This window comes from Tauraco erythrolophus, chromosome 19 (assembly GCF_009769465.1).
Source record: "Tauraco erythrolophus isolate bTauEry1 chromosome 19, bTauEry1.pri, whole genome shotgun sequence".
In the NCBI taxonomy this organism is placed as follows: Eukaryota; Metazoa; Chordata; class Aves; order Musophagiformes; family Musophagidae; genus Tauraco; species Tauraco erythrolophus.
This window is the reverse complement of record NC_141483.1, coordinates 14,236,413-14,247,382: the sequence shown is the minus strand read 5'-3', so window position 1 is coordinate 14,247,382 and position 10,970 is coordinate 14,236,413. Positions and strand designations below refer to the sequence as shown.

At 52.7% G+C, this 10,970-nt stretch overlaps 1 protein-coding gene across 1 annotated transcript; it reads right to left on the bottom strand.

The window, feature by feature from the left end:
• Nucleotides 1-800: 800 nt before the first annotated feature.
• Nucleotides 801-10,474, bottom strand: ALDH2 (aldehyde dehydrogenase 2 family member). Its single transcript, XM_086623237.1, has 13 exons — nt 10,346-10,474; nt 9,099-9,203; nt 7,605-7,745; nt 7,246-7,325; nt 6,602-6,713; nt 5,868-5,996; nt 5,261-5,374; nt 4,780-4,882; nt 3,943-4,127; nt 3,432-3,596; nt 2,947-3,104; nt 2,046-2,160; nt 801-1,044 (listed from the first exon to the last, which is right to left on the bottom strand). The coding sequence occupies exons 1-13, from the start codon at nt 10,472-10,474 to the stop codon at nt 1,012-1,014; spliced, it is 1,569 nt and encodes a 522-aa protein (XP_086479363.1). The 3' UTR covers nt 801-1,011.
• Nucleotides 10,475-10,970: the final 496 nt, after the last annotated feature.

Below are 10,970 nucleotides of genomic sequence, written 5' to 3'. Positions count from 1 at the left end.
GCCCGCGCCGCCCGGGAGCCAGGCATTGCCGGCACCCTGCGCCGGGCACACCCGCCGGGCTGCGCGCCCCGCCGCGGCGCTACTACCCGGGCCGCGCCCCGCGCCAAACACCGGGCCGCGTCTCCCACCTCCTCCCCGCTCCCACCGGGGAATTTTAGGAGCCTCCGCCGCTGCGGTGACACGGTTTGCAGGCGGCCGCCGCCACCTCTAAAAGCGCGACATCGACATCAAAGCCCCCCGCGGGGCCTTCGAGCTGCCGGGCGCGTTCTAATGACGTAATGACAAAGGGGCCAATGAGACTCAGAGGGACGGAGCGAAGTGCGGCCCCGCCCCGCCCCGTTCCGCCCCGCCCCGCGGCGGACGCCGCGGGGCGGGGCGGAGCGGGGCCGGGCGGGGCGAAGTCTCGCGAGATTTCGCGTCCGCCACGGTCGCTCGCCGCCCTGAGGGAAGTGGACGCCGCCGCCCACACACCCGCTCGCCAGCCCCAATCTTACTCTAATGGCCACACCATGATCCCCCGCGGCCCCAAGTTACGCCAGGGGAAATTTTTTTTCCAGAGAGGGTTGGGAAGTGTTGGAACAAGCTGCCCAGGAGGGTGGTGGAGTCGCCATCCCTGGAGGTGTTTAAAAACCGTTCTGGAGAGGGACGCGTCAGGCGTGCAGGACCAGGAGCATGGAGCCAGCTGCGTAAGGCAGCGAGAATTACTATAAAACCCACCGCAGGCTGAAGCATTTAAACGATTTCTTAGAAAAACGCATGTTCATCAGGTACAGACGCAACGAGCACACCCACGCAATGCATTAGTACTCAATTGACTGTATTTGGTAAAAAGATAAAGCCGAGTAATGTTTCTTAACAAAAGCTCCTCCAGGCACCTTCTAAAGAAACATTTCTTAATGCAGAGTTACATATTTCCACCTAAGTTTTGTATGTATTAAGAAGAGGTTTCCTTGCTGTGTATCTCATGAAGCTGCATCGGTGTTTCCGAATGCATGAGGAGGCTGCTGTCCTTCAGGAGTTTTTCTGTGGAATTTTGATTGTCACCTAGAAAAAAAAAACAAAAGTCACACGTTATTTTCCTGGAGACAGTGTTCAGTTATATTCACTTGAAGGCTGAGTGGCAGCAGCATCCTGCAGAAGAGAACTGGAACCAGAGGCCAGTATAGCCCAGTCAGCGGTCACTGACTGGGGTCACCTTGGTCTGGAGACCAATCTGGAAGGCTTGAAGAGAAGGGGATGCTCGAAGGCTGGGTCACAGCACCTCTCCAGGGATGCCACTGCTCTCTGAGAGGTGGGAGCAGGCACACTTGTTTGTTCTCACTGGAGCTCCGGTACCAAATCAGCCCCCTCCCAGTCACAAGCTGGAGGCTCCCAACTGTTACGCACTTCACTGTATTGCATCTCCAGGGCCACGGTCTAACCACTTCTGTCACCCTGCAGACACTGCAGCTGCAAGCAGCCTGTGTGACAGCCCTTCTGCCTTGTCTTACAGGAAACTGCTCAGCCTGCGGTGACGGGATTGCCTCACACCGGCACCTCGGTCTCGCACGTGGACCCAAAGGCAGGGTCTTCCTCAGGAGAGCAGCGTTAAGTACTGGTGGTCACTGCTCAGATTCCCCCTCTTGAGTGAGGAGCACCCAGTGTTTACGTGCCAGTTCGTACCTGCAGAAGCTTCTACCCATCAGGCATGCACCGCCAGCACATGCTCTTCCTGTTCTCCACAAAATAAATGCACGGAGAAGTCCACACACTTGCATTCTTTACAGGGAGAAACAGCTAAACGGTGCCAAGTGGTGCAGGGACTGGGTAATCTATTAGGTGGCATACCCTTGTTTTCCTCAGGGGTGTAAAGCAAGGCCAGCTTTCTGTTTAAAACAGTTACGTGGAGTTGTGTTTGCGCTTACTTCAGAAGGGCAGCTCCAAATTTGTTTCAAGCATTAGAAGGAAGAATTTGCAACTCTCCGTTCAGCCTATACAAACAGGCACAAATACAATTTGGAGCTACAGCAGAGGGTTGGGAAGACCCTGGATACAGGGATACTCACATTTTTCACCTCCACGTATGCCTCCAGACCATATTCTCCCAGCTCTCGCCCATTCCCAGAAGCTTTGTAGCCGCCAAACGGGGCTTGAGCACCAAACACATCGTAGCAGTTGATCCTGAAATGGAAACCAAGAGTCAAGCACCTGCAGGTTCAGAACTGCTTAATGGAAGAGCCTTTTCACAGCAAGTGGGCACCTCAGCTGTCTACAACAAAGGGACAGCTGGATTTCTAGGCAAGATTTCCACATTTGTCAGTTCTCTCAGCTGACAGAATTAATCAATCCTGGAACCTTATCAACCAAGAAACAGAAATCAATTCACATCTCTCGTTATCACAGGACCAGGCGTCCAGGTTGCAACCCACACCTCCTTCAGAAGGCAGATATCCAAAGCACCTACTTGTTCACTCAGTACCATAAAAAAAAAAAAAAGAGAGTGAAACCCTGGACCTCCAAAATCTCATGCTAGATCAGTAAACTGGTGCTGAAGTACTGACTGGCACAGCCTGGGAATACAGAGGAACATCCTCTGCAGCAGCCAAGGCCGCCCAGACGTGCTCGGTGATCTAATCACCGCTGGCACTCAGAGTCCTGCAGCAGTCGCTGTCGTTGCCAGCTGCAGGACTGGGTTTCTTTTCCCCCATCCCATCCCATCCCATCCCATCCCATCCCATCCCATCCCATCCCATCCCATCCATTAATTCACAGCGGGAGCATGGAAGCTTAATACACCTAAGTTTTCCCAACAGTTAGCGTTACAATCGAAGGTCTGACATCCCACTCAGCGAAGTACGTGTAAAACTGGATCCAAAGCAGAGACTATCAAAGAGCAAACTTAAAGAGAAACAGCAGAGCACAGGGAAGCTGCCAGCAGTTTGGGGAGAAGGAAGCGTTGAGGCTCACCACACTGTTCCGGCTCGCAGGCTCTGGGACACGTAGTTTGCTTTGTCGAGATCCTTTGTGAAGACTGCTGCTGCTAGGCCGTACTTGGAGTCATTTGCTCTCTCAATGACTTCCTCAATTGTTTTGAACTTCAGAATCTGCATGACTGGCCCAAATATCTGCAAAATCCAAAAAGAGCATGGGGAAATCTGTGTAAACTGATCATGAGGGAGGCTGCAGTTTGTATGTATGTGTGGTAGAAGTCACACAGGACATGGAATTCGAAGAATCATTTCCCGTATTACCAAGTGCCCAGGATGTAATCTGGAGGGAAGTTTAATGTGGGAACTTCAGAAGCATCACGTTTCACAGGTCATCAATGTCCGGTTCCTTCAGACCTGTGGTTTTTTGCATCATTCCTTCAGACCTGTGGTTTTTTGCATCAGAGCGGGCAAAACGACAGAGAAGCAAGAAGCTGACAGACAGAAAGGTGCTGCAGATCTCACCTCCTCTCTGGCGATCGTCATGGTGTCCTGCACGTCGCCAAAGACAGTCGGCTGGATGAAATAGCCTCTGTCTGCAGCGGGGTTGCCACCGCACAGCAGCTTGGCTCCTTCACGCTTCCCAGTACTAATGTACCCGAGGATCTTCTTAAACTGCTCCTCGTCCACCTAAGAGCCATGAGGACAGGCAGATCAGCTGGGGGTGAAAAGGATTCGACTACAACCCGCTGTGCATGTGACCGCGCTCCACCAATTCCCCGTTTCAACAGACTGCCGAGCCAGCTTCAAAGGGTGATGATAATTCCTAAATGCCAGCGTCAAGGGGAGGTTTTGGAATAATCAGAACGGTTAATTAACTTCTCCCTCCTGCAGAGGCAAGGAGATAACGGGCACAGTTCAAAGGAGCTCAATCGAGAGACCCAAGGATACTTTTTGTTCTAATCTAACCATGCAGGACGACTCAAGATTGGGACTATTTCGTGAGATAACAGCTGATGACATTTCCTGCTCTTACCTGAGGCCCCTGTTCAGTTTTAAAGTCGAAGGGGTTTCCCACCACCCTGGCCTTGGCCTTCTCAACACTCCTCTCCACAAACTCATGATATATGTCTTCCTGGACATATGTTCGGGATCCAGCGCAGCAGCACTGCCCTTGATTGAAGAAGAGGGCAAAATGGGCTTGATCCACAGCCCAGTCCACTGAGGTTGGGGAGAGGAGAGAAAACAAATAAGCACAGAAAACCAACCAGAGTCAGTCAGTGACTTCTTTGGAACGATTATCATGCAGACTGCGGGAGTACCGGTGAGACAAAGTCCGTTCAGTTGACAGGCACGTTCCATGCTTTGGTAGGGCAGAAGTTACATACAGGTTTAATTAGTATCATGGTCTATTAAAGCACCCCATACTAGAGAAAAAAAATCTAATCTGAGGCTGATTACAGTTCTCATTTGAAATTATCGGGTATTAAGGACAAGTTATTCTAGATCTAGAAGAATCTCCTTCCTATAAAAGCACGTGTTGGCTCATCAAGACCAAAAATGAGTCCACATGCAAGAGATGAGGGAACTAGAACTTCGTAAGACTAGAAAAGAGCTGTACGTACCAAAAGAAAGAGAAAGAAATTAAAACAAAAACGGAACTAAGACTGCAGGAAGATACTGAAACAATTCTCCTTCCTCAATATCTGAACTTCTTCACAGCACTGGGAAAAAGTGGGAGTGAAGAAGTGCCAATACACAAACACAGCAGCTACAGCAGGAGGCACGGAGACCCCGCTGGGTGAGACCAACCAGGTGGTGTAAGGGCTGGTGTAAAAGGAACGGGTCAAATATTACGCTAACAGGTGCTTACTGTCTGCATCAGACATGATTATATTCGGACTCTTTCCTCCAAGCTCCAGCGTCACCCTCTTTAGGTTACTCTCTGCTGCAGCCTTCTGGATCAGATGTCCAACCTGAATTATGGGAAGAACGGGAATTAGGGATTAGCTCCTCCATAAAGCAACACCTGGCAGGGCGGCTACCTTTACATCTCAGGCAGCAGTTTAATAATAATCCCCTCATTGTCAGGGCTTTAAGGGAACAACTGAGGCCTGCCCAGAGTTGCATCTCTGGCAAGAAGCAGCTCACGGGAAACAACAGGAAATATGCTAAAGAAGGCACCTGACAAGTCTTAGGTAAAGTAAAAATATACACCACACCCTGAAGTCAGCTGTATTTTTAAAAAGAAGCGTAGAAGGGAAGGCACCTCCAGCGTTTTATACTGAAAAGGTATTACAGCAATGAGATGTTCTCTCTATCCCAAGGGATTAAAGGACAAGGTGCTCCCTTACCTCCGTGGAGCCGGTGAAGGCCACTTTATCTACATCCATGTGGGAAGAGATGGCAGCCCCTGCAGTGGTCCCATAGCCAGGGATGATGTTCACCACACCCGGTGGGAAGCCAGCCTGGTGGGAATCCAGGAGAGAGCAGCGTTATTCCTTTTACAAACGAAGGGTTTCACTTACCCTCGCCGGTCAGGAACGCTTCGGCAGGCCACCACGAGGAACAGAGCCTTTGCCACTTCCATTTCATTTCCCACGTGTTTAATGCTCAGTTTGCAATAACCAGGACGACTCCTTTCCCCACCCCACACCGGAAGCACGGTTTGGAGCTGTATATGTTAACTTTTTAATTGCCCTGAAGTTTGTTACTGAACTGAACCTCAGAGTCCTTCCCTCATCACGATTTATGTCCTTTGCATACACATTTATAAGGTCAAGGTTGTTTTTTTTTTGCTAAATCAAATGCTAAGACATCTGAGACAATCCAGCCTTTCTTCGGATCAGACAGCCCTTCTCTGTTCCTGTCACATGCCCCCCACAGCTCACCAGTTTGGCTCACAACGCACCCCAGCAGCGACGGCGAGGCAGTGGATGGAGACCCAGCCTTTTCGCTCACCTCTTTGATCAAATTAGCGACGTAAAGAGCACTCAGGGGGGTTTGCTCCGCCACTTTCATCACAACCACATTCCCAGTAGCCAGGGCAGGGCCAAGTTTCCATGCTTGCATCAACAGTGGGAAGTTCCACTGAAAAACAAGGAGGTATTTGCTGATCTGAACTGGAAAGTTTCTGATTAATCAAAAAGTAACCAGTGAGCTTCATTAAATCAGCTGCAGAACCGACGGAAGCAGTCTTTGATCCTTCTCTAGCTGCTCTTCAGCGTTTGGCTCTTTTTCAAGCACTGCCTCCTGCTTGTCCAGGAGCAGTGTACTCCAAAGGGTGAGGTCTCAGTACCACTGGGAAACTCTAACTTTTTTGGAATTAATCTTTACTGTCCGTTTACCCGTTAAACGCTCTTTGGAGGCCTGTTTGTGATGACAGCGCAGTGCGCAGAATTTTGGTTTTAATGTTAGTAGTTTAAACTTCATCATGGTTCTGAGCCAGATAACTCCTATAAAAGGGTTTAATTTTTAATTTTTTTTTCAGCAGATACAAAGTACTTCTTACTCAGAGCCCATGGAATCAGCAAGTGGTTCTGCAGGGCCGGAGCAAAGCTGGTGCAAGCGTAACTTACTTCACCACTGGAGGAAGCAGTGGTTAGCAACAGACTGTAAGTGGCATTTTAAGACAACTCTTAACTGAATTCTTGAATTCTTGAAATGCTGCAGGAACTACTGATACATTTACTTACCGGGATTATCTGTCCACAAACTCCCACAGGCTCATGTCTTGTATAACAGAAGAAGTCTCCGTCTAACGGGATGGTTTTGCCATGGAATTTGTCTGACCAACCTGCGAAGTATCTAGCAACAACACAGTTTTGGTCACTGAATGTAAAATAACAAGTCTCCTGTCCCCAGGAAATAAGACAGACTTCCTCCAGCTATTTGCCTTCCTCCTTTCCTCAGTCACTTCACAGAACACACACCAATACAAATATTTCCCAAACAGGTGATTTAAGAATGGACAGTAAATACAAATATTAGTCTCCCCGCCCTTCCATAACATAAATTCTGTCGTTCCTGTGCTGTGACACAGATCACCTCCGCTAGTGTGAGTCCTGCATACAGCGAGAGAGAGAGAGATGTAACAAAAATTCTTTGGAATTCTTAAGTCATTCTTAACAAAAAATATGAATAGAGGAAAACAGGGTGCCTGATGCCCTGCTATGGTCCAAATGAGACCAACAGGTCCCATCCAGCCCTGTCACCCACAACACTCAAATCACAGGCATCTGGTCTCTGCACAAGCAGAGGTTCAATCACCCCGGGCCAGCAGAGCACAAGCGTGGAGCACAAAGAGTTACTGCGCTGCCACTGTAGCCTCCATGCCTACCTGAGACATTTGACTACCATGTCCAAATCCACCAGGTAGGAGATGGAGTACGGTTTCCCATTATCCAGAGTCTCCAGCGCCTACAAAAGACAATGAGACTGCCTGAAGAGTGAGGTGGGGAAAGTCACCGCTTGTAGATTTAGACTGGATCCTCAGTTTGCAATTCAGATCAGTTCTGCCCGTTGGCCTTTTCGCTTTCGGCTTCCCAGAACTACTTCCCCACCCTTTGTCGCTCTCTCTCACAGTCTTAGCTGTGGCTAGCATCTCCATCCCATCTGATGGCACCAACCACCCATTTCTGCCCCCAGAAACGGTTAGGGATCGCAGCAGAGAGCTCAGCCTCAGAGCACGATACGCACCGCCAGGTAAGCCCGGTCCCTCTCGATCAGGTCAGCCAGACGATTCAGCAGCTTCCCCCGATGAGAAGCATCCATCCTCCTCCAAGGCGAGCCCAGCTGGAAAGCTGCCTTGGCTGCCTTAACGGCCTTGTCCACATCTGCCTGCGGAGGAGTCCAGGCAAGAGGGTGAGGAAGGACGAACCGGCCCCCGCTCACTCCCTCAAAACACAGCTGAAGCCCTCCCTGGTCTCCAAGAGAAAACACCCCCCAGCCAGCCGGCACGGGGGCTGCAAGCGCCAGCCTTTTTGGGAGGCAAGAACTCGCAGCCTTGACAGCTGCCTCACTGCAAGACGCTCAGCGGTCCCAGGGCAGGGGAGCGCGTGGGCTGTGGCCCCTGGGCCACTGGCCCCACCAGCATCGACCTGGGCCGCGCTGCACAGCAGCACAGCCTTGGCACCAACGCTGCTGCTGGACCGGCCGTGGCTTTCTCGCCCCGTCTGCAGCCTCGGGAAGAGGGAGCAGAAGTGGCAGTGAAACAGAGGGGTGCAGCCATCACCTCTGCCTGCACTCACACTCTGTTATTTCGGCTATGCTGAGTGCAAATATTGTCAAGTTATTTCCGCTATGTCGTCTGCTGGGTTAATATTTGCATCCTAGAAGGCATGAAAAAAGCTCCAGAAGTGTGCTTTTGACACTTTTTCAGGATTTGATTTCACCAGCACAGCCTAAAGGAGTTTTTCCCTTGATCAAATATCCCTAATCCATCATTCTGTCCCGTCAGAGCATTACCAGGTTTGTAGCTGGTTCTCTGTTCTGACTTGCTGTACTGGTCTCGCCAGGACAAGCCAGTCTATCACGGCCACGCAGACAACAAAGGGTTCCCTCACTCACCCCTCCCTTGGGGAATACAAACAAGCTTCCAGACTGTAGGAAGAACCCAAAATTGCTGGGAAACACCTCCTCAGCTCTGCCACAGACTCCTAGGAGGGCCTTGCACAAGGCACGGGATGATTACATGGCTCTATTCCCCACCACTGCTCTTTCTTTTTCTTTTTTTGATTTCCTAGGGCTGGGGACAGTCTCCCACCACACGCATACAGCAGAAAGGGGCTGTTCAGGTGAATCCTGACCTTTTTTCTCCTCTGACTCTGGGTCACACCACCAGCACAGCACCCACGGGACCGCAAAGGACCTCACCCCTGCCTGCCCCAGCAACCTCCACCCACCAGTGCTCCCCAGCCTCTCAACCCAGGCTCCACTGCACATCACATCTGTTCCTCTCCGCCCTTTACAGTCCTGGCTTGCCAACGCTAGGAGACAAAGCCAGAGGGTTTTGTTGAAAGCAGCAGCCAAGGAAGAATACAAGCAGCACTTGATGTAATATTTGTGTAGGTCAAACACTGCTCTGAGGTCAAACTCGGAGCTGCCGAGGTGAGAGATGAGTTAGTGCCTTCCTCTGCAGTCCCTGCGTACCTGCTCACGCGGAAAACAAACCCATCTCCAGAGAGCGCTTACCTTATCGCCCTCAGCAACCTGACAGATAACTTCTCCTGTCGCTGGATTGATAGAAGGGAAGGTTTTCTTACTGACTGCATCGTGCCACTCGTTATTTATGAAAATCTGCAGTGAAAAAAGCAAAGCAGCGCTAAGCCGTAGAGCCAGACCCTGGTGGAATCGGTACGAACGTTAGCTGTTTGATGACACCTGAGCAGGCTGTTTAATTGACGGGACTTGTGCAGGCTCCAAAACCGCACCGATGTGAAGGAGATATTTTAGCTTAAAAGTACATGACAAAAGACACAGCCTCAAGTGCACAAAAAGAATTCACATCTCAGCAAACAGCACGTGAACTGGCAGTGGTTCCCGTTTCACTAGGTCCCTGCAAGGCCTGGAAGCCTGGTTGGAGCTGTGCTCAGGAGACTAAACAGTGGGAAAATGCTTCAGGCATGGACAATACCGTTGATTTCATAAACAGCACTAGGGCATTTGCAGCATTTCCCTGATTAACCCATTTTAGGCTCCCCATGTACCGTTCCGAAAGAGAACTGGGTGCCAACAGCAGCTTTTCACCAACTCTTTCTTCCTGAGTAAGGGTGAATTTGCTTTTTCAGGTCCATGGCAAGAGAGTGCCAGTGCAAAGATCACTTGCCAAGAACTTGCTGATCACTCAGCCAACTGCCAAGGCCCTGTCGCGGCCACTGGGAAGGAGTGGCTTGGCGACTGGGAACGCTAGCCCTCCACCAGTACAGGGCATCCGACGGTGTTTCCCCCAGGGCTGCTGAGCGAGAAGCACCGGGTCTAATCTCTGCAGATAACCCGGCACCTTCCCCTCCCTTCACACGCCTCTCGCAGAGTTTTCTCCTTGGATTGTTTGCACCCATGGCAGCGGTGAGGCAAAACAACCGTGGCGGTCGCGATACAGCCCGATCGCGACAGGACACACGCCTCGTGCCTCACCCCACCTTCTGCACCCAGAGCCGCCTTTTTTCCACGAGGATTTCCCGCAACGCAAAGCTTTGGGCCCAAAACGTCCAGCTGCTCCGACACCTGCCCGGCTCAGCGTTAAACCGGGGTGTCCCCAGCCCTGCACCGGGCTCGCACCGCCACCCCTGCGGGCCGCGCAACCCCTCCGGGCCGCGGCGGAACCCCGGGCCGCCCGCCCCTGCACCGCTTCGCTCCCGGGGCCGCCCCCGCTGCCGCCCGCCGGGGCTGCCCGCCCGCCGCGGGGACGCCGCCGGCCCCGGCCCCCGGCGCGGCCCTACCTTGTTGAAAGCGATGTCGGGGCGCGGGTTGGGCGCCGGGATGGGGGAGGCGGCGGCGGCCGAGAACGGCGCACCGAGCCGGGCCGGGCCGCGGCCGAGCCGGGAGGCGAGAACCGCCGCCCGCAACATGCTGCGCTGCGCTGCGCCGGGACGGGCGGCGGGCGCGGCCCCCGCTCCTCTGGGGCGGCCCCGCACCGCCCCCGCTCCGCCCGCCTCGGCTCGGCACGGCTCGGCTCGGCGCGGGTGGGCCGTGCTGGGCTCGGTCCGGCATGGTTGGGCTCGAATGTCTCTGCATCAGCACGGCCCGAGTTGAAGCAGCTTGGCATGGCTCGGTTCGGATCGAATCGGCTCGGTTCAGCTCGGTTCGGGCAGCGCTGTTTGGCTCAGCTCGGCTCAGCTACGTCCCGTTCGGATCAGCTTGGCATGGCTCAGCTGGGCACAGCTCAGCTCAGCCCCATTCAGGCTGGTTCAGCCCAGCTTGGTGCAGATCGCATTGGCACGGCTTGGTATGGCGCACCGGGGATGCCTCATCAGTGTCTGGCACAGGCATTGACTGTCCTTGTCCCTGTCCGTGCCCAGGGAACTCTGTGCAGGCACCACGGAGGAGAAAGGCAGAGGAAAACCA

Bases quoted from the DNA above. Each gene is read 5' to 3' on its own strand.
- ALDH2 (XM_086623237.1), bottom strand. From the start codon at position 10,474: ATGTTGCGGGCGGCGGTTCTCGCCTCCCGGCTCGGCCGCGGCCCGGCC. The intron at 4,883-5,260 runs GTAAGGGAGCAC...CCCATAATTCAG, and splicing joins CCTTCACCGGCTCCACGGAG to GTTGGACATCTGATCCAGAA. The intron at 3,105-3,431 runs GTGAGATCTGCA...TGGATTTTGCAG, and splicing joins TGACGATCGCCAGAGAGGAG to ATATTTGGGCCAGTCATGCA.